The sequence below is a fragment of the Leuciscus leuciscus genome (genome assembly GCF_965113295.1).
Source record: "Leuciscus leuciscus genome assembly, chromosome: 12".
NCBI lineage: Eukaryota > Metazoa > Chordata > Actinopteri > Cypriniformes > Leuciscidae > Leuciscus > Leuciscus leuciscus.
In genome coordinates this window covers 7,050,733-7,075,745 of record NC_138736.1, presented here as the reverse complement: position 1 = coordinate 7,075,745, position 25,013 = coordinate 7,050,733, and the positions used below count along the sequence as shown (strand labels likewise).

Genomic DNA, 25,013 nt, shown 5'->3' with positions numbered 1-25,013 from the left:
GGCGGAGACCATCTTGTCCTGAGACACTGGCTCGTTGGAGACCATCTTGTCCTGAGACACAGGCTCGGTGGTGGCCATCTTGTTCGAAGACACAGGCTCGGTGGTGGCCATTTTGTCCGAAGACACAGGCGTGGAGTCGGCCATCTTGTCCGAAGACACAGGCGTGGAGTCGGCCATCTTGTCCGAAGACACAGGCGTGGAAAGAGGAAGAGGAACAGATTCAGGCTCAGGGTCAGTATCAGGCTCAGGCTCAGGCTCAGGCTCAGGGTCAGTATCAGGCTCAGGAACAGATTCAGTCTCGGCGGGACGAGACTCTGGACGGGCGGACGTGACGTGAAGCTCTGGCTCGGCAGGACTGACGTGAAGCTCTGGCTCTGGCTCGGCAGGACTGACGTGAAGCTCTGGCTCTGGCTCGGCAGGACTGACGTGAAGCTCTGGCTCTGGCTCGGCAGGACTGACGTGAAGCTCTGGCTCTGGCTCGGCAGGACTGACGTGAAGCTCTGGCTCTGGCTCGGCAGGACTGACGTGAAGCTCTGGCTCTGGCTCGGCAGGACTGACGTGAAGCTCTGGCTCTGGCTCGGCAGGACTGACGTGAAGCTCTGGCTCTGGCTCGGCAGGACTGACGTGAAGCTCTGGCTCTGGCTCGGCAGGACTGACGTGAAGCTCTGGCTCTGGATCGGCAGACGTGACGTGAACGGTCTCTGGATCGGCAGACGTGACGTGAACGGTCTCTGGATCGGCAGACGTGACGTGAACGGTCTCTGGATCGGCAGACGTGACGTGAACGGTCTCTGGATCGGCAGACGTGACGTGAACGGTCTCTGGATCGGCAGACGTGACGGGGAGCGCAGGCTCGGCTGTGCTGGACCAGACCAGCAGCGACGGCTCTGTGCTGGACGGGACCAGCGGCGAGGGCTCTGGCTGGACAGGCTCTGGCTGGACAGGCTCTGGCTGGACAGGCTCTGGCTGGACAGGCTCTGGCTGGACAGGCTCTGGCTGGACAGGCTCTGGCTGGACAGGCTCTGGCTGGACAGGCTCTGGCTGGACAGGCTCTGGCTGGACAGGCTCTGGGAGACGGGACCCTGGAACGACGGTCTTCTTGGCCCTCCACACTGACATCAGCGGCGGCTGTGCTACGGTGGACATCAGTCCTGGACGCCCATAGAATGATGCTATGGCTAGCTTGATGGCTGAAGTGACGAGAAGAACAGGCTGAGGGGGTACTGCGGGTTCACAGAGCTCCTTTTCCTCCACGCCCACAGTAAACGGAGAACCGCTCAGCAAAAGGGCCAGGTCGATATATTGTTCCAACGAGCCGTGTGGTTCATGGTCAGGCATCATAGACCGGAGTGGTTCTGATAATCCTCCGCGAAAAAAGATCATCAGGCATTCGGTGCTCATTTGCACGAGATGTGCCAGTTCGACAAAATCTGCAACGTAGTCCTCAATGGATCGATCATCCTGACAGAGACGCAAGATTTGGATGTCTGGGCACAGGGTTGGCATGGCTGCTGCTGGATCCATAAATGGTGAGTTCTTCTGTTACGCTGACAGCTGAAGCAGATGCAGAAGCAGGATCCAATTGCAGCAGGTTTTATTAAACAAACTCAAATGGTAACAAACTCAGACAAAGACTCAGGAACAGGAACCACCAACATACAACATCAAGAACTCACAAAGACTGAAACAAGACACAGGGCTTAAATACACAGACAGACAAGCTAAAGAAGATAACAAGGGGGCGTGGCTAATGAAAAACACCTGGGAAGACTAATCAACATAACGGGGAACTGCTAAACAAAGAATGAGACAGGGGAACACAGACATGAATCGTGACATGATCATTCAGTGTGCTTGATGAATACATTTTTTTTTTAAATACAATAAAAAAATTAATTAAATCTTACTGAACCCAAACTTTTGAATGGTAGTGTGTTTTAGTAGAAGCTACAAGTCAGTGTTCTTTGTGTGTGTGTGTGTTAAATCATGTTTAATAACCAAATTCCCAATAAAATAAAAAAGTAAAAATAAAATAAAAACAACATTCTGCCTAAACTCTCAAACTATTTATGTATTCATATATTCAAATATTTTGCTGATTTAAAAAAAAAAAAAAAAATTTTTATACTCAACATCACTTATAATAAGTCAATAGTTTTCGTACCATTGTCATTGATTTGATTAATCATTCCCAATGATTCATGGGATACATAACTGCCTCCAAAGTAAATTTTCACATTTTGAAAATAATGCATCCAATCAAAGTTTGTGACGCTGTGATTCGCAGGGTTGGTTCATGTCTCTGAACTCTTTATTGAAGAAAAATTATTGTAACAAAGACTCCAAGGCCACTGAAAATGTATGGGAGTTTTTGAAACAGAAGAGAGAGAAAGAGTATCCTTGCTTTGGAAGCTTTAGCAGAGGCCTAATTTCCAATTCACTACCACACCTCCGACAGATGTGTGGGCGCTAGACAGCATGAGGTGACAACAGAATAAAAACAACCAAAACTAATTAACGAAAAGGAAGAATCTCACACACACAAAAAAAAAGAGATGGAGAAGGACAGCAACTGTTTAAACAAACTGAAGAAATAAGTATTACATACGTTGTATTGCTCTATATTGAATTACTAAGGACAGCTTCTAAACCTTCAACTGATGCCATGTTGCACCATAACAGCATGAGTCTTCACACTGAACTGTCAATGCTGCATGTCAAGTGACAGTAAAGACATCCATAATGTAACAAAGTATTTATATTTCAAATGAATGCAGTTCTTTTGACCTTTCTCCTCATGAAAAATTCATGAAAAAAGTGTTACCGTTCCCTCAAAAAAACACTGATAAAAATAAGAATAATGCTGCCTTCACATGCAATCAGAATTATTGTAAATACAAGTTTTCTAGTCAGAATTTGGACATAGATGCCTTCCAAAGTTATAAATTTGTAAGCTCAGAGATCATTTTGATATCCGAGTCTCATAAACTTTAAACATGCGGATGGGAGAACGATTGCTTCTGTGACTGGTATTATTTATTAGTGTTTTCCACAACTGTTACATCACATTGTCTTGTCATTAAATTTGTGTATATTTACAGTATAAATCAAGTCAAGTCAAGTCAAGTTTATTTGTATAGCGCTTTTCACAATACAGATTGTATCAAAGCAGCTTCACAGTATTAAATTAAAATAATACAACAAAGTTTTTTTCAAGAGGAATTTATTGATTGATAAAATTAAATTAAATATCCCCAAAATATCCCCAACTGAGCAAGCCAAAGGCAACAGTGGCAAGGAACCTTCAAATAAATAAATATGCTTCAAATAAATAACCATTTGAAGCATATTGTACGTTTTATACACAGCGAAAAGAGCATGTATTTAAATGAATGTAGATTGGTGAATGTTTATACAGCTGTCAACAAATGTGATGCTACATTTTATTAAAAATATATAAATATCTTCAACATAGCTCAGGTTTAATAAGATTTCCCCAAGAAATAGGCAAGAATAAACATTATGTTCTTTCCGACAACAAAGCACTTTAAATCGACAAGCTCGTAATCACAATTTCAGAAGAGCACGTGAAGTCAGCATAACAAGCACCAAATCATCATATTAAAATGATTTTTGAAGGATCATGTGACACTGAAGACCGGAGTAATGATGCTGAAAATTCAGCTTTGATCACAGGAATGAATGACATATTAAAAATATATTAAAACAGTCATTTTAAATTGTAATAACATTTCAAAGTGTTACTGTTTTTACTGTGTTTTGGTATTAAATCAAGTAAAAGATCCGTCAAAGCAAATCTTCCAGACCCAAAACTTTTGAACATTGGTGTATATCCTACTGTAGGTTCGAAACAAAATATTATTAATAGTAGGCCAGGGAGCAGAGACATCAGAATCTGGCTTTAATGTAACAGCCCGAAATTATTTAAAAACATCAAACAAAATTACAAAACAAAATATATTTATAAACACAATTATTTTATTTTAGGAAACAAGAGAAACAGTGGCTGGAGTATTTGTGCAGCATATCGAAAATAGAAACGTGTTGTCGCTTTGTTCATCATACTGTAAGTGATCTAGTTTTATCAAGTCACAACATGCCACATAGAAATATATTAATAGTTCAAACAGATCATTTACTAAAGGCACCAATCATTAAAAAAAAAAGAAAAAAAAAACCTCTATGATATTCATGCACTAATAAATCTGCCTCCTTCTTCCATCTGAATCACATGCATGTCTTTTTAACTCAAAACTGGGCCTACTTGACTCTCAAACACTCATTTTCAATTATTCTAGTGATATGAGGTGAGATTTAATCACAAATGTCGTCCATTGAGGGGTCATATGATCCCTAAGCGGCCAAACCATAAGACTTGTCCTAAAAAAAGCATGTACCACAGCTCCCATTGGCTCTGAGGGCCACAGACGGCACGCATATTACATAGGGAATTATAGGCCATCTATCCCAGCACACCCTATGGCAGAGTGAAGCTCCTCAGCAAATAGAAGTCATGTCTATTTTCAGCCCAGGCACTTTAACCTACTTCTCCAGCTTCTCACGCGCTGCACAGCCACCATTTATCCCTGATCTCTCCTCTCCCCGTTCCTTCTCGCTCCGCAATAACTCATTATGACAATAAGAAACGCACTTAGCGGAACCAGGGAGAGAGGATGAGGGAAAACAAGAAAAACCTAACATGAACTTAGTCAGACTTGGCATTAATCAAACGGTTGAAACTCTCCGAGGCGTATCGTTCCCTCATCTAAGCCCTGAGACCTTCGAGACCAAGCCTTGATCTGCTGTTTGGATGCGTGTCGACCGCTCCACCTGATTCTCGCCCACGTCAGGAGAGACCGAGTGCCATTTTAGCATATGCTAACGCTATCCTTCAAGTTCCCTGGACACTTGTTATCTTTGAAATGGTTGGGAGAGAAACAGAGTGGTGGGACACTTTGTCAGGGCGACGGCGCATGATGTGAGCCTAAAGCCCAAAAACAGCGTGCTGATCAATCATCATGATCCAAACCCACCAGGAGCTTCCCAAAACAGGATGACCCAAGAGTTTGCTTGGGTGTTGCTAAAGCTTTTAGAACTGCATGGACCATTTTCAAATTTCCAGAGTTTTCAGAAGCTCAGAAGTAGTTGGGTAAACTTCTATAGTGGTGAGCGGAAACTACAACACATACTTTTGCATTCCCATTTTAATGGATTTTTGTTTTCTATACCTAATAAATGGGATATTTTTTGTCCTTTCTTCTTATTTATGCGAGTATGTGTGTAAGAGTGAGAATGCATGTATATATATACAGTATGTGTATGTAAGGGCTAAATGTTGTCATGCATCTTAATATTACAATGTGTTTTATACATGGATTTGTTTCCAATAATGATTCGGTGGGCCGGGTGGGCCGGGTGAGGCGGGATGAGGGAGAGCTCTTGTGAGTGTGAATGTACATGTGCTGTATTATCTTTGTCTAAGTCTCGAGGACCCCCTCGGAAACGAGATGTTTCATCTCAAGGGGTTATCCTCAACAATACATTTCAAATAAATTTCAAATAATTTGGCCCCATGGCAAAAAAAAAAAAAAAAAAAAAAATACACAATAGAATTTTTTATGACTTTCCAAAAGAGAGAAAAATGTCACACTGTGCATTCCTAAACCCTGGGTTAAGGTTATTATTTGCATATTTGCGGTGTCAGTGTCACTGATTGGACAAATGGCCAATCAATATGTCAACAAATCAACTAATATGTTCACATAAAGTCACTAGCATTGCACATCATCATATTATGCATTACTGACTGCACTGTCAAGTTTATCCTGAATGGCCTTTTCGGACAATAAAATTAAGAATGAAATGGTCTTCAGTTATTGTGTTTTCTGTCACCATTTGACATTTTTCCCCTCAAACAAAGAAACTACTCTTTCTACAATGCGCTGCATTTCCATGAATGTACAAAGCATGTGAATATGATGCACACGACTGGCTGTTTGTCCGGCTGTAACATTCTAACATTGCATTGTTTCACACTGTACACGATTGGCATGGCAAAAGCAGTGCTAACCCTTGCCTCGGGAGCAGGGTTTCATAACCCCGGGTAAAACGCGGTGCTAACCCCGCTTCTAAATTACAAGTGTGAAATGTTCCTTTACCTGGTGTTAAAAGTGGGGTTTAGAACAACAATAACTGGGGTTAAGCACAGTGTGAAAAGCTCTTAAGTGTAGTGTTATGAAAATACAAAAAAATAAACTTTGCTAGAATTATGGTGTATCTGTGTAAATGCATCATCACAGTCTGTGAAAAGGGTCAATTATACGAAGATTTTCAGCAGAATAAACCGGTTCACATGCTGCAATTGGGAATTAAATGAACATGCAAGAAGGGACAGTTCGCATAACACAATTGAGCTGGTGTGTGTATCGCCCAGGAGAGTAGCTATGCTTATTACTGTGTGAGGAATCGCATCACCTCAGCTGAGACTTACACTAGGCCGTGTCCTAATGAGAAAGCGCCTTAGCAATTGTGCCAGTGTCACGGCAGAGACTGAGCATTTCACTGTGAGAAACTTCACACTTTACCTCTCCTGTTGGCAAACTCTCCATGCTTCATTTCATTCATCTATTTTGGGGCGGTGTAGTCTAATGGATACAAATATGGGCTGGTAATCAAATGGTTGAGGATTCAAATCCTGTAGTATTTGAGTAATTAGTAGTAATTAGTGGTCATATTCATTAATTTCAGGATGTCTAACACTATGTAACACATGTAACTAGATTTGCATTTCCTGGAGGAACTACCAATCCTGTCAGCAAAAGACAACGAAAGTGTTTCATTCCTGCGTAAATAAACAAATCAAGAATTGGAATCAAGTAAATGGACAAAGAACTTCTGGAGAATTAATACAATTACATTCTGTTAGTATGAATACATTAGTCAAGTTGGTATTGTAATGTGATCTACGATGTTAGCCATTCCAGCGTTTCGTCACACGTTCCATTTACAATCATGATGACTTCTCCCTTGTGGCTTCATGGGATAGTAGTCCATGACATGCACACTGTTTTTTGAACACTGTCTATTCGGACATAGTACTCATTTTTTGCACTGCTTTTCATACACTATATAACAGGGAAGTATTTATTTTCAGATGCAGGGTATGTGTCGTTTATTATCGTAAACTAAAGCTAAAACTAAAACTACAAAAAGATTGTGTTAATTGAAATAAAGCTGAAATGAAATAAAATATCAATGTTCAATGAAAGCTTATAATAGATAAAAACTGAAATATAAATAAACTGAACCTAAAGAGTAGTGGCAATACTACTACTACTAATAATAATAACAATACTAATAATAATAATGACAAAAGCACATAATATAATTACAAAAAAAGTAACTAAAAATAAATAAATATATAAAATAAAATAAAAGCTAATTCATAATATTGATAAAAAGTATAATACTATTTAAATCATAAAAATAAGTGTCTTCTGTGTAAAATAACTTCTGTGTTTTCTTTATTTAGAAATAATTAATTAATTCAGAAGATAGAAATAACTGCAATAAAGATGACCAATTACAATTCATTATGCAAATAATACAATGACGGTTCAAATTTAAACGGGGAACATTCTTTCTAATAATGTACATCAAAGGGAGATTTCCACATTTTAATTTTAAATTTCTTACACGTGAAGAAAAATAGCTAGCACATCTAAGGCCGAAGTTATCTGCAAAAAAAAGTTGGAATAGGGTCTATATGTGAAATGGTTTGAGCTGAATTAATTGCATAAAATTGCAAAGAAATGGAAAATTATTCCTTTTTGCAGAACATCAACACAGCTCTGCCTTGCAAACACTGTAAAAACGGTTTCAACAGACTTCGCTGTTTCAGCGTGACATTATCTGACCTTTAGAGCCGTTTTACATTTTTTAAAGAACCGTACAGCAAAAATACACCGATTTTTGCAATTCAAATAGCTCAGCATGCCTTGTTTCACTCTACTTGCAAGAGAACAAAGCATAGATAGTCTGAGATATACAAGACCTTATGAAAACCACGTATCTACCACCAACAGCATTCGAAATCACTTTGTCTGAAGGGACATTTAATATTAGACCATGTGGAGCGGATAACCTGCAGACATAATGTTTATCTCCACAATATACGTATTTATCTGCGCTTGGCTGTCTGTATACAGAGGTAGCAAGATCGGTCAACAAGCCTGAGGCAGATTACAATGCAATACAGATTCCCTGATACCAAGAGAAAGACCTCCGTCCTTCATCCAACCAGACCGTGAGCATCTTAGTACGCAGGGCAGGTAGGCCTACTTGTTCAGAATGGGCGTATGCGTGTGTCTGTGTCTGTGCTGAAGGGGGTAATAACACCGGATCTTAGCGTGTGCCGTCATGGTTTTCCGGATTAATCCTGTGTGTCGATGAATGGGAAAACTGACAGGCGACAAATTGTTATGGCCTAAAGAAGCCAGCATCTTCTCTGTGCCAACTTCTCCCATCATCCATCAGTGAGCAACTGATCTGCACAGAGTTATGCATACTATGAGGCTGGCATGATAACCATAGGAAGCCTTTAAGCTCGCAGTCACTGCAAATAAGAAAAGAGGCATCAAAGTAAATATAAGCTCTGTTTTAAATAAAACGGACCTCTAGCCTTGGCAAATGGCAGTGTTTTCGCTCTCTGGAAAAGACAGCAGGGGATAAACAGGATCAGTGGGTGATAGCAGCTATACTAAAGATGGCCGGTAATGACAGAAGCTTATGCCACTTTCCATCCTCCCTCTCCTCTCGATTAAATGTGAAGGTTAATCCATCCATGTATCTCTCTCTTATTTGCTGTTAACCATTTTATCTTCCCCTCTCTCTTCCGACGTGGGCTAGTTCCCATGATACCTTAATTAAGTCTTACGGTACCCACTAAAGTATCACAAAACCTATAGTACTCATTTTGTTTGGATGTGTCGTTGCTAATGGGGATGTTCTCATGTTGTTTTTATTCTTGCCAGTTTAGACACGATACAATTTATATATAGGACCGATTAAATTGATCAGAAGTGACTTTATTGAAGAGATTGATATGGATGGGCTGTTATTGCTGGGGATGTTTTTGGTGTTGTATTGATGCTTGACAGTTTACACACACACAACATAATTATTAATATTATGGTAACACATATGTATTATTAATATCATGGTTTGGTAACATTAGTTAACATGAACTATCATGTTAATTTCAACATTTACTAATAAATTATTTAACAAGTTGTATCTGTTAATATTATTTAATGGACCCGCGTTAAAAATGAACATTTGTATTTTTATTAACTGACATTAACAAATATTAATAAATACTGTGACACATGTATCTCTCATTGTTATTGATAGTGCATGCATTAACAAAAATATAAATCAATGAATACATTGAAAAAATATGAAAATACATTATTATTAGTATTACATAAGTATCAATTTTTCTATAAGTATTATTATTATTATTATTATTATTATTAGTAGTAGTAGTAATAATAACAACTAATAACAATAACAACTATAATTTTAATATTAATAATAATAGTACTAGGCCTATATCTTTCAGAAATTATATTCTATAATATTCTTCACTAAAAGTTAGGTTTGCAATAAAATATTAAGCAATACAATGGCATTTTGTGGCATTCATCCTACTGTGTTCCTTACAAAAAAAAAAAAAAAGAAAGCATGACACTTAGGTTTGGTTTTCACTCTTGGTTTCTCCTTGGTTCCGTGATGTTTGAGCCATTCAAACCAGTATACCAGGCAGCATGCACACAAAGTAGAACATCACATCACACATCACATGCCTTTCCTCTCTTCTGGAGATTCACAAGTCACTCACACTTACAGTCTGTCAACAAAAAGCCAAAACATCCCTTTAACAAGTTCCTAAGGCATTATACTGTAATTGAAATGCAGTTTCCATCACGGCTGACTCTCCTCTAGTTCTCAACTACAAAGCCCAAGAGCAGTCTCGATCTGTAACACTGAGAAGCTAGCAGAGTCTTGGGAGGGCAGAGGGCTCTGATCAACACAAGATGACCGTGTTTAGACCGCTAGATATCTGTCAGAGCAGCTGTTGTACTTCAGAGGGCCCAAGTCACGACGTTTCCATCAGAGCTTTACTAAGGAAGCCTCGCATTTCTGAGGTCTTTTCTCCTAATTGTGAGATATAAACTTGCAAATGCGACTTATAAAGTCCAATTGTGAGGCAACATTCTAACACCATATTTCCCCTGATCTGACATTTTCCGAAAGTATGGTCACTCAAACAGCACACAAATAGCTCGGCTTACTTGAGGTGCACATAATACTTGATTAACAATAGAATTTGAGGTTAGCATGCATGTAGCTATAGTGAGCGGAACAAGTACACATAAATACTGGGCCTAAATTAGACCTGTTTAAGAACTGTATAAAAATATTTCCCTCAAAGTATCACTGCAATGCATTCTGGGGTTGCTGGAGGATAACTGAGATGCCAAATAGATGTTTTTGCCAAAAAGTCTTAGATGCCATTAAAAAAAATTGATAACTACACTATTTTGCGTTGTGAAAGTGCACCACAAAAATGCTCCCTAGATAGGCAGCACACAATATTTTGTAACACAGCTATTTTGTCTGCTGTTTTTGACAGCGTTAAGATGCTGGAGAGCATTGAAGATGCTGATGGAGATGTGATGACCCATGTAGATCTAGGCTAACGGATCTGTTTGATAACAGTGTTGTTTACTCTGCACTTCCAAATGTCACCAGGCATTCCCGCAAAAAAAAAAGCCAACAGCCAGGCAATGACGTTATGATGAGGGACAAAAATTGATAAATGTAGATTAGGAAACATTGACCTACAGCTTTAGGTCTGGCTGACACAGATATGAGCAATCAATTATTATTCCATTCACGTCTGTCACTCTTCTGTTCTCTTAGGAAGAAACATATTCAGAAATGGCACAGCACATTTTAAAGAACAGTGAGTTGCAAAATGTATGGTGTGCATTTTAGAAAAGTGTGCTACTGTAACCATCATAAAATAGGCAAATAGCATAAAATATTAAGGTAACACTTTATTCTAGTGTCTTTGTTACATGTAGTTACTATAGTAATAACTATAGATTATGCATAATTGCATGCAACTAACCCTAAACCAAACCAAATTAAAACCTAATCCTAACCCTATACAGTTACTTAATATTACTTAGTACTTAAATGTATAATTTAAAGGGTTACACTTTATTTTAAGATGTCACTGTTACAGTGTAGTTATATATTTAAGTACTGAGTAATGTTAAGCAACTACATGTACTTACTATAGGGTTAGGGTAGGATTAGGATTTGGTTGAGGGTTAGTTGCATGTAATTATGCATCATTTATTGGTATTACTATGATAAGTACATGTAACATGTATCAAGGACACTGTCAAATAAAGTGTTACCAAATAAAGTGTAACCAAAATTAAAAAATAATTGGGTGAACTAGAATGTAAAGTGATCATCAAATATAGATAATCCACAACATTCAATGGTGTAGGCTTAAAAGGATAGTTCACCCAGAAAAAATGTTACAAATAAGTACTGAGTAATGTTAATTAACAACATGTACTTACTATACAGTAATACGGGTAATGGTTTGGTTTAGGGTTAGTTGCTTGTAATTATGCATAATTTACAGTTATTACTATAGGAAGTACATGTAAGATGTGCAACAGGGACACTGTAAAATAAAGTGTTACAGACTTTCTACGTTATATTTTGGAAAATGTTGGTAACCAAACAGATTTAGTCACCGTTGACTTCCACAAACACACTGAGACATTTCTCAAATGATATTCTTTTATGTTTCACAGAAGAAGTCATACAGGTTCGAAATGACCTGAAGGTTTTCAATTTGGGGTAAGCCATCCCTATGAATGATTGTAACTTGTGACTGCTGGTACAAAAACTACAGATTTAACACCCACTAAGGTGACCCAGTAACTGCAGAGCTGCTGTGCCCTTTAACAAGACACTTTACAGGGACACTGTCTCAACAGTTACTGGATTGCAAGTCATTTCGGATCTGGAAAGCGGCTGTTAAATGAAACACAAATAAAAAGCTATCAGATTCATCCGTCAAATCTTCAATAACCGACAGCAGCTTTTATGTCTGGGTGGAGAGCGGAGCATTTGATTCATGCGTCGAAAAGTGGCGGTCGTGGTGGAGAACGGGGACTGGATCTAAAACCTTCAGATTACACACAGCTCACAGAAAACACACGAAATCCCGTTTGTGCAGTGCAGAGCAGCCCTCTCACACTGTATGACATGACAGACAACTAGTCCAGTCCGGTTCAGATCGCACTGCGTAGGTTTTCAGAGAATGCAGTTGTGAGTCCTGAATATGTACAGGTGTGAGCTCTGTTATAGAATGCGGTTGTCACTCCCGTAAATAACAGAACTGTGTGTGAATGTAACCATATTAAGGACTCAAATTCAGGATTGACAACCGTATTCTGCTGCTGTGTGAATGTGGCCTCTTAAGATGTTTTTATATAAAAAAAAAAAGCCACTTTAGTCACTAACGCTGCATTTATTTGATAAAAAAAAACAGTAATATTGGGAAATATTTATACAATGTAAAATAAGTGTTTCCTATTTTGATATATTTTATATTATAACTTCTTCCTGTGATGGCAGAGCTGAATTTTTAGCAGTCTTCAGTGTCACATGATCCTTCAGAAATAATAATAATAGCGTGCTGATTTGGGCTGCTGAAGATATCAGTTGTGCTAGTTAAAATTTGTGGAAACTGTTATATATGTTTAATTTGTTTTTCCACCAGGATTCTTTGATGAATAGAACGTTAAAAAAATATATTTTTTTTTAAAATAGATTTCTTTTGTAACAATGTAAAAGTCTTTACTGTCAATTTTGATAATTTAAAAACATTGTTGCTGAAGTATTAATTCCTTCCTTTTTTTTTTTTTTATCAAACCGCCCACAAACTTGAGCTAAGTCATTAAAAAGTATATAATAAAAGGCACTTCATTTTTTAAAAGATTGCAGACAATTAAATAGAGCAGACACACATCTAACTGTAACGTTTATTCTGTTGCAATAGACTGTTGCAATAATGACTTCCATGACGTGTGTGTTAAAGTTGTCATGATTTCTGACTTTAAAACGTTCTCTCCTGTCCTTTTCCCTCTACTTATTTTAGTATTCCTTTTAGCTCTGCAGTTTTTAGAACTGGCATTGCTTCCACCTTGCCTCCCTGTACCCAATGCTCAATGCCCCTGACTGTGCAGAACTGTGCCTGATGGGCAGCGCTGCTCTCTGCATGTGTGTGTGTGTCTGGCACGCTCTCTTTAACTGGTGTCAGTGGTTTGTGGCAGCCAGCAGCGTGTGGTCCAGCTCCTGTGTGACTGTAACTGGCCTATGGCTCTACTCTCTCTGCCCCACATCGCTCATTCCTCAGGGCTATTCTCCATCTCCCAGCATCCTCTTCGCCTGCCATGCATATCAATCACTTTAATGGGGTGTGCTTTCCGATAAAAAATAAAAAAAAACACTCAGCTAAGCTAAAGTGGGTCAGTATTCTTTCATTGGTGACACTGCTGAGGGGAGGGGAGGAATGAAAAGGGAAAACGATCAAGAGAGATAAACATGTAGATAGAAAGATACATAGAGAGAGAGAGAGATGCACAGGACACGAGTCCTCGAACAGGGGGTCCGAGCAGCTGGTGGGCCTGTAGTGGCCTTTCATGTCCATTAAGTGAAAAGAGAGCACAGGGTCAATATAACAAGCGGCAGCTCAAGTCATTAACCTGGATAGCTAAAAGCCACATCACAGATTTAATGCTCAGTGTCTATTCTTTCAGAGTTGACACATATCTCCTCAATATGGACTCAAAACATTAGCTTGTACTAGATAATGAAGAAATAATAAATATGATGAACATAACAAACAAAGGCTAAAGAGCTTAAGCTTTTTACCACTATTCACGCTTATGCACGTTAACCCAATAGTTATTTTAGCTTGCTTTTTGATTGTAATTTTTAGCCTTTGGTGGTGAATCGAGAAAATCTACTGGCCACAAAAAAAACTGTATAGTGCTTTTCACAATATATATAGCATCGTATTATGATAAGAAAAAGAGTTTTATTCCTCATATTTGAATTTTCAGGGAAATAATCTAAGACATTTTATACAAATGTGTCCCCAAAACTGCATTTATATGATCAAAATTAAAGTCAAAACAGTCCATTTTGTGAAATATTATGGCAATTAAAATAACTGTATTTTAATACATTTTACAAGTTTAATGTAATTGAAGTTGAAATGACTAAGTTGATTGTACTTAGAAATTTAAGGCACTAACTTTTATTCTTCAGCGTGTATATATATATATATATATATATATATATATATATATATATATATATATATTAGGGGTTGCACGACTACTGATTTCTGCTAGTCGATTTCTTATCAAAACAATACTCGAGTTACTCGACTACTCGTGGTTCATGCTACTGTAAATGAAAAGACATGAAATAGCTAGATCTTATCAATAAACATGTATTAATTCATAGCCTAATGCAACAATTACATAAGTACACTCTCAAAACATTATAATTATGACATTTCATTTTTAAATGTTCATGTAATAGTCTAAAGCCAAATAAATAGCCGTTCTTGCCTTTCATTTCAGACGTCTGCTTCTGGGCCGTTCACATATCGCGTCTTTTTCGCGCTCAAGGTTGTTATTTCAAATGTAGGCGCCTGGCCAGCGCGCTCATAATGGAAGCAACGTGGTGCACTAGTTTTTCCAGGCGGGTTTTTCCTTCTCATCTCCAGAAATATATCTAGTAGTAAAGCTAATGCAAGGGCTAGAAATCAATTAATCTTTTGCTGAATGATACTTCTTCGTCGTCATCATGGAGAGCGCAGTTCATGGTTGCATAACAACGACAGACGTCACGCCATGGGAGCGCAAGCGCTTGTAGGAGACAGCGGCAATGCCGCGCTTTCCACACGTTTTTAGACGCAATATGTGAACGGCCTCTTGCAGAGTTGGCCAATTACAATATTTTTGTCATCCTTGATGAAATACTTCCACACATCTGACGTGTGGTGTCTGTTGGTGACGTTCGCCATTTTTAATTCATTTATGATTAATGGATGCTCGAGTAGTCGATTGTTTCCGACAGCGTCGACTAGTGGTTGAAGTAGTCGATCTATCGACTACTCGACTAGTCTATGCAAGCCCTAATATATATATACAGTATGTATATATATATAGTTTTTACTTGCTAAATTTATCATCATTTTCCACACTTCCCCTGATGCCTCTTTGATAACCACTGCTTTAGTGAGATTAAAATTCATAATCAAAGAAAACTGTGCATCAATGCTTTATACTATACCTGGGAGAAATCCCAAGCCAGACAAACCCTGACGCATTATTCATACCATGATATATTAAACACCTGGTCCACCATCTGCTTTCGTACAAAAACCACACACTATGAAGGAAAGTTCAGCCAACAGCGTAAACGGTCACAATGTTACGATACTACCTTAAAGAAATCTTTACAACAAAGTAATTAGCCCTTAACAGATTGTTTCTGATCTTTCTTTATCTGTAGCATCTAGCATATGTGGAACAGATGGAATACTGACCTTCTAGAGAGCAACCAAACACTTCAAGCAGTGTTCGACAACAATATTCTGGATGTATGGCGTCATATGTTCTAGCTACTTGACTGCATGAGACGAGTCCGAGACCCTCACAGAGGTCTCGGATAGCATGGCCCCGCCTTAAAGTCGCTGAGATGTGAAGTGTGGTGTCGAAGGGTAAAGATAGCACTCACCGGTTCTTTAGCTTTCTGCGCTAACACTGCAAAGGTGGACAGCTTGCTGCACAGACATTTGGTGTGGGAGACTGCCGGCGATGGGAGCGTTTGGCAGCTCTCTGCGTCCCAGTTTTCTTCGCCAGCCTCTCTGTTGATAGGATATAGCGACAACACACACAAACACACACACAGGAAAAAAGAGAATGAATTAATTGGGTCACTCCATGAGTGAGAAGAGGAGAGGCCGTAGTGAAAAGCACAGTACCACGAGAACTAGTCGATGACAACCGCACTCCAAATGCTCTCGGCCACAACAGCCCTCAAGTCCACCAGTCTTGCTTTTATAATGGGCTGTCATATTCATCTAGTCTTTCTGTAAATATGTGCTTGTCATACACACTTTCAGGGTCTCATTCTCTTACTCAGTGTTCTCAAAATGTCTTTCAGAAGCGCTCAAATTCCCATTGCTTACCTTTTACACTGCCGATTATAATCATGTGATTGTTGAAAGTCCTACTTTCATTTATTTCGTTCATTCATCCTTGAACAATCCATTTAACAGTGTGCATATATATATATATATATACACTATAGATCGGAGTCAGTAAGATTTTTTAATATATACTTTCAATCATAGGCAAAGTGTGCAAGGCTGGGCAAGGCAAGACCACACACATCCCCCAAGCCCAAATGGTATGCACACACGCCCACACATACACACGCGCACGCATACACACGCGCACGCATACACGCACACACACACACACGCACACACACACACACGCACACACACACACACGCACACACACACACACGCGCACACACACACACGCACACACACACACACACACACACACACACACACACACACACACACACACACACACACACACACACACACACACACACACACACACACACACACACACACACACACTTAACTGTGATGATGGGAACTTAAGGTTCTCTCACATATGCACGTCTTTTTGTCTTTTGTTTTTTTAAACAATAAAAGGAAACGAAGGGGGAATTGTGTTTCAAAGCATTTGTTAAACGCAAACTGTAAATCTTCATGTTGATCCTCAGATTAATCTCACTGCTGAGGCCAGATGGTCGGACTAAGAGGAACTTCCAATTATGGATTCAGCCAATAGTGTACAACAAAAAGCGCAACTAAATGAATATGTGTGACATTCTGTTCAAAAATTCAAGTTCACAGCCTAGTCAAGTCAAATAAGTCCAGTTAAATGAGACTGCACATAACCTGTCAGGTGTTGGGTCATTTTTCCAGGATTAATGGTGGAACAATAAATAAGGGAATTTCATCTCCAAGCAATGATTTGTAATGTATTTTAGTATTTTATGTTTTTAAGTTCATAAAGGTCTCTCTTTTGTAGGATCCTTTTATTTGAATACTGGTACTTTTATTTTGTGGACTAAAAACAAACATACAAACATGTGTATTAAATGCACAGCTCAAATTACGAGTCTATAAGCCTGGAAAGTCTACTCATTCAGCAAAAATAGAGATAAAATCTACCAACAAAGTATAATTAAAGAATATATAAATTAGGACATAAATTCCCAAGATTAATTAAAAAAGGGGCTATATAAATAAATAGATATTCCTGTAATTAGTCATGACTATTTTCATTAACATTTTACGTTCCCTCAGGGTCAAGGTTATTTAATCAAACATTTTGGGGCAAATTCACTAAACATTTGAGTCACTTTTGTGTGCAGTATTTCAGTGCAAAACTCTGCATCTTATTCTCAAACCAGTCACAATCCAGCTTCAGCCAATTCAGTTTTTTTTTTTTTCAGTGTCAACATGAATTCCATGTAAATTAGGCTTGTTATAGATTGAGCCATATTCACAAATGTCTCTTAAATTGCTTGGCACAATTAACGCTGCATTTTTACCGCCTGTAGAAAATTGTTTAAAAGATACGTTTGTGTAAATTTCTTTAAGCCATCATGCCAGCAGTGATTCATCAAATGATGATCAAATGATAGAAAGGCACATTATAATCAGGCATTTATCCAGATCACAGTAGTCTGCAGCATCCTTCACAGTCTCGCTTAGCCAGAACTTCAGACTGACGGCAGATCATCTGAGCTTTCATTGGCCAAGGACCGCCTATAACATTTAAAGCAACCAATCACAGTTGGTTTTGTTCAGCGTCATGTTTAGGAGAGTGGAAATGTAAAGTCAATGTCCCTGCAATAACAGATCGGTTTGTGTAAAACTCTTGGATGCCTTTTAAAGTCTATGCTGCGACCTTCACATGTTGCATATCCAGCATTTAGTTGATCCTGATAAGCGCTTATTGTCACAGTTGTAAACACTTCTTCCGTGACAGAGTTTGGCATCACGACAGCTTTGTTTCCAGGTGGCCGATAAAGAACGCGGCACATGTCTCCAGGAAATCCTGGAGAAATCAACCAATCAGATGAGGACTTCAAAACTCCCAAAGAGTTTACAATTTTGCATTCCTTATGAATCAGACGTTCTGTACATCCTTCCCAACCTAGTACTCAGAAGTGCATGATGGGAATTGCATTGTGCAAATTTAATTGGGCTTGTGCTAATCAAAGCTAAAACAATGCTAGACGTGTGAACAATTCATTCCTAGTGTAAGAGTCTTGTGAAATAGTAGTGAAACAAAAGCATCCTTGCAAAAAAGCTGCTCAGAAGCAACACAACATCACATCACATCTGTACACCTTTATTTTCAAAACTCTCTCTCTCATAAACATGCAGCATTCATTTCTTTAACACATATGCTCCCACAGCAAGCACTCAATAAATAAAAACCCATCTAATGCAATGTAAGTGCAATCTTTCTCTAGCCTTGATCTGCAGATTGACACTTTAGAGGCAAGCTGATCTGAGGCGACTCCTAGTCAAAGTCTCTGACGCCAACAGAAACAAAAGTTGAGTCGACAGACGTGAATGGAATTCTGGGTATTTCTGGTTAGGCTAGGATCAAGCACAGTGCATCAGGTGCCAACCTTCCGGGGATATTAATCAACAGCAGGAGCATGTGAGATAAGAGAAAGAGGGGATGGTGAAACATTGTTTGGCAGGTGAGACAGATACTTAGATCAAAATACATCCAATTACTGAACTCTTGGAATGAGTCAGGTACACTCTCCAGACAACATCATTTACAGTCCTCTGGGACATTATCTATCTTTTATAAAATATTATACCTAGTGAAAAGCTGTTGCGTTTGGGATGGTGGGCACCAGTAGTGGTTGATCGAAGGTTGATGCTGATATTTTAGAAAGCAGGGTGGCCGATATTTAACTAATGAAGACGGGGAATGGGGTCGCTGTGTGTCGGGCGCTGGCGTTCTCAGAGCAGTCAAAATAAAAGTCCCGCTTCCGACGCAATATTTGCAAAGGAATTAAAATATCTACCGATATATCGGCAAATAGACCACTAGTCACCAGTACGGGATGCTGGTGTCTAAGAGTCGCCCACTTCTTCTTTTTTTTGGGGGGGGGATGGCCGATTAAGCCAAAATATATAACATCACACTTTGTAATTTAAAGAAAGTACACATGCATAACAATTGTTGAAATGACAGTACAATAAACAATAATATGCAAAATAAAAATGTATACTTTCATACTGTCAAAATAGTCCAGCTTTCAGCACATTGGCCAAACAGAAAAACACCAGCCAATACCGGTAAAAGTCAAATAAAAAACCCCAGCAGATATCGGCCATGGAAACATATTGGTCGACCACTACTGGTGTCCCCACCAGGCTTCTTAACTAGCTTACACTAACAACATGTATCATTCCTCTAGTTCTAATTTAGTTCAAATGATAAACCATGGCACTAGTGACGGCAAGATCATGGTTTCGATCTCCATGGAATGCATGAAGTTATAAAATGTGTACCTTAAATGCAATGTATTTTTTTCTGAATAAAAGTGCATGAGAAACGCATACACATACATATATATATATATATATATATATATATATATATATATATATATATATATATATATATATATACATACATACATACATACATACATACATATATATATATATATATATATATATATATATATATATATATATATATATATATATATATATAAACTTTAGCATTACCCTCTGAGATCATCAATGCACCACAGCTTCAACAAGAAGATCATGCCGGCACCAAACCGAATTTCAGCAGGGCTAATTCCAGAAAAAAACACTCATTTGCGTAACACAATTCACACCACCTCTTTACACTAGCTATTAGCCAGAATAGTAAACAAACTCTCTGAAGGTTTTTCTCTCATGCATTTATCAATAGCTAGACATTTTTCCTCTCACACTGCTGCCCTGTCCTGCACACAAAAGCAAATATGCATGCTAAAAGCAAGGGCAAGCAGGCCAACATATGGAGAATGAAATGCCACAGCAGTCATTTTTCACCCTTTGGTATATGAGTGCGGCTCCATTATTTAATTAGCACATGCTGTGATAGGTTTAATGAACCAGCAGCGCGCTCCCTTCCCCATCAATGGCCCAGCCCGTGATTGTGTTTAGGCCTCTGATTAAATGACCAGATCTGCCGTGACAGTAGTCTGGGGGGGGGGGTCATATTACAGAACAGACCAAATTGACTTTGTCCCCTTTTGTTTTTAATATCCACTACATTACAAGATGAGCTCCTTCAAACCACAGGATGAAAACACGAGATAAACGTCGGTGATAGAGAACAAGCTGTGGCGGATTAAAGGAGCCATCGTCTTGACAAAGGGTGGTGGTTAAGCTGGACTCGTGTCTACCAAGAAGACTGAAAATACGCCTTAAACAAACAAATTGAACATGGATTCTAACAGCTAATTCGTGTGAGGAACAGTTTTATTTTGGGAAGGCAATTAATTGTAATCTGGTTATAGGCACCTGCGTTATGAGCTAAATATGTGCTATATGATTATAGGATAATTAAAAACAAGAAAGTGATGTAAAAGGAGGAAGAGAGAGATAAAAGGCCGATAATTAGCTCTAAAAAAAGTATTAAGGAGAGGATGACAAGATGAATCAATCTGGCATATCCTTTTCACTATACAACAGAATATTTTAACTAATGGATTAAGTGAGGGATACCTTTAGGGAAGCTCAGAAAATCTAAGGCGGAAAGACTGAGAAACCTCATTCTTAAAATGAAACATAAATGTAACAAACTTACATTGAGTTACACACAGACACTGAGTTGGCGCCTACAATGGGCACGCGAGCTTCAGGACTGGACCTTGGAGCAGTGGAAGAAGATTGGCTGGTCCGATGAGTCCCGTTTTCTTTTACATCACATGGACGGCCATGTACGTGTGTGCCGTTTACTTGGGGAACTTATGGCACAGGAATGCACTGGACAAGCCCATCATTGGAAGAAGTGTGATGCTCTGGGCAAAGTTCTGCTGGGAAACTCTGGGTCCAGCCATTCATGTGGACGTAAATTTGACACATTCTACCTACCTAAACATTGTTGCAAACCAGGTACACCCCTCCATGACAATGGTGTTCACTAATGGAAGAGGTCTCTTTAAGCAGGATAATGCACCCTGCCACACTGCAAACATTATTCAGGAATGGTTTGAGGAACACGATGAAGAGTTGAAGGTGTTGCCCTGGCCTCCAAATTCCCCAGGTTTCAATCCAATTGAGCATCTGTGGGATGTGCTGGACAAACAAATTTGAGGCACTGCGGCTCCACATTGCAACCAACAAGTCTGGCACAGCTAATGTCTTGGTGCCAGATAACACAGGACAACATCAGGGGTCTTGTTAAGTCCATGCCTCACACGGAAGACCAACAGCGTATTAGGCAGGCGGTCATAATGTTTTGGCTCAATGGTGTGTATATATATATATATATTATATATATATATATAGTTCAGTCATGAAACTGTTACCAAGCACTGATTGGTTCTTCTAACGCTGTGGCATTTAGCCAATCAGGCGTACTTCATAATCCACATAGAAACATATTTCTTACCCTAGCCTGTGCCACCTGTAGAGATCTACTAAGGGGATTCTTATATATTCTTCCAGCAGCATAGCTCTGTAGGCACAAGTGGCCTGATATTCGTGAAACAAAAAACAGCACAGTGTTACATTGATTTTATCTGACAGTTCAATAAACAAGAAGTTAATACTGAGTAACTTATAGTTTAGATCCATCATTGCCAGTTTCTTTATCTGTTTTTGCTCCACACATAAAAAGAAACAAAGCTGTGCCAAAGCTTTTGCCACCTCTGCGTTTTCTATAATGGCAGGTGAACACTACAGGACTCATTCATTAAGACAGTGGCTGCGTCCGAAATCGCATACTCTGATTAGGTACTTTGAATAAGTACACAAGCACTTACTTTGCCACCACTAAAAAAAAGTATGTTCTATATAGAATGCATGTAGTATGAATATTATCCAGACATACAGCATTTGCCATGTTGTCACTTTCGTGTGACCCACCAGCGTCAGTTGCTTTGCCTTACCTTACCTTATTCACAAATCCTCTCCCGTGGCGTCATGGGATAGTAAAGTGTCCACCGTATGCACACTACAGAATCTTACCAGAAGTAGTAGGTCATCCAGGTACTTTCTGCCTACTCTTTTATGAGAACTGTGAATTCAGACATAGCTATTTTGTTACATATTGTTTTTTGAATACTATATAGTAAGGAAGTATGCTATTTCAGACGCAGCCTGAAAGTTGCTCTGTTTATTAATGAATCAGCAGTTTTGAATGAATCGGTTAAATGAATAAATCAATGCCACCGTATATACTGTATATATGAATCAGCTAATCAGGGTAAAACGTACTGTCACGTGGAATTAAGAGAACCCTACAATAACACAAACACTCAATATGTTCTTGATATGTTTCTGAATATTTTTTTTCTTGAGAGTATCACAGTCTGCAATCAAAAGTCAGGAATTTCTAATTAAATTCTTCCAAGATCAAAGTATCTGGACTATGCTATCCACATTGATTTAATAGCTACTCACACTGAATGTCAAACAAATTCAAATTTGCCCAAGGAATCTTTGGAGAAATTCCTGAGACAACATTGAAACTTCAAAACGAAAGCTACCTCTCTGAGCAATATTTTTTTTCCTCTGAGTATGATCCCTCAGATATAGTGTGGAAATAAACAAACTGAAGCATTGACAGTGTTTTCCAACACTCTTCCCACAAGAACAAAGGATTAATTCCTTGACCGCAGAAGCACAAACTTACACTTCAGAAAAAAAAAAGAAGAAAAAAATGCTTTTGATTCTGCATTGCTATGCTCCCAAAAAACGTCATATTGTCGGATGGCATGGGAAGTGCATTTCACTGGCCTCTAACCATTGCTTTCCTGACGATAATTGTTAAGCTTCTTTAGAGAGATTAGCTTTCCACCTGGTGCACTGATGGGAATGATTCCAAGCAGGTTAACAATGCGTGTGACTACCGGCCCTGCACAACTGGTGTCACAGCTTCATGAAACAACATCCAAAGAGTATATTCTCATGATGTTGAATCACGTTAGGGTGTTAAAAAGACATTTCTCCTTCATAATCTGATCAAATCACCCATCGAACGCAAACGAGGATGAAGCCGGCAAAACCAGAGCAAGAACCTTCACAACAGTCAACTAGAGCAATTCTGTGCACACAAAACTATAGAAACCACAGCGGACACACATTCACGTTTTTGGCCTGTTATATCTCATGTTTTATAAGGAGATTAAGATCTTCAAATGTTCCTTATATTTAATTCACTAATGCATTGATACAAATACTCACAGGGAAGATTTATTTCGGGGGAAAGGTTTTTACATGATTAAAAACAACCCATTTGAGGGATGATCTTTGACTTTTCTGTCTCTCTCTCCTACAAAAGCTTTGACATACCTTCTATTTGTCAGTCTCCTGCATGATCATATCTCTAGACTAGTTTTTAACTGTTGAAAAAATGTTAAATATGTATGTACTCACCACGGTGGTGTAGTCTAATTCCACACAGATGCTATATATAAGCAGACAGACGATTGCTGAGACTCAATCTGTTTGTGCTTCGATTGACACACTAACACTGTCCCCTGCCCTGGAAGCCACACCCCCAAGAAACACACACACACACTTGACTTCCGCCACACACGCATTAAAGCACCGGAGGAGGTACAGGGTTATTTCCGCATCAGGTGTTACGATTTGGATCTAAATGTAGAACGCTGAATCTTCAGTGGCTCATTTTAATGACACACAAGCATGCTTACCCACTGAAGAACAGCACAGAAAGCTCACCCAACGTGTGTGTGATGACATGAGCAGGAAGTAGGCAAAAGATTACAGAGAGAGAGAGAGAGAGAGAGAGAGAGAGAGAGAGAGAGAGAGAGAGAGAGAGAGGCCCAGTGTAGAGATGTAGGTCTCGTTGCGGTAAGACAGATAATGGCGCATGAAACAGCTCACGCGGCGAGATGGATTCCACATTATCCCAGTTCAGCTCATTTTAACCATAAGATGCTTATGGCTTATACTGTCTGACTTTATTACAGGAAGGGGGAGTGTAAATAGGAGTCACAGGTTGTGATATCACAGCGAGGAGGGAAGATCCGCATCCGCCCTGATAAAACAATGCAGATGATACCCAGCTCTAGTTACCATTCTCTGGTAGTGATTCTGTTTCTTCCCTGCTAGCATGTTTAAAGGATATTAGAGAATGGATGGATGAAAATTGTCTTTAATTGAGTGAAAACAAGACAGAGGTCATCCTGTTTGGCTCCAAACCGCAGATTGACAAATACAGTGCTTTCTAAGGGAATTTTCAGTCAAACAATCACCCTTATGTTAAAAATCTGGAGGTCATTTTTGATTCCGACCTGAAGTTTCACAAACAAATAAATGCCGTGGTCAGGGCCAGCTTTTTCCATCTAAAGCGAAAAGTCGAAAGTTAAAGCACCTTCTGACTTTTAGGGATTTTGGAGATTGTTATTCACGCTTTTATTTCCTCAAGACTTGATTACTGTTAATGAATAAAGGGTATGCTGGAATTAGTCAGTTTATATCACGATCACGATTACAGATT

The 25,013-nt window shown here is 39.0% G+C and overlaps 1 protein-coding gene across 1 annotated transcript in view; it reads right to left on the bottom strand.

Annotated features, from left to right (window-relative positions):
• adgrb2 (adhesion G protein-coupled receptor B2) overlaps positions 1-25,013 on the bottom strand; it is a 331,945-nt gene that overhangs the window by 61,591 nt on the left and 245,341 nt on the right. Inside the window, 1 exon segment of the mRNA XM_082187020.1 lies at positions 15,934-16,063. Within this exon segment, the coding sequence (XP_082043146.1) occupies positions 15,934-16,063 (130 nt within the window).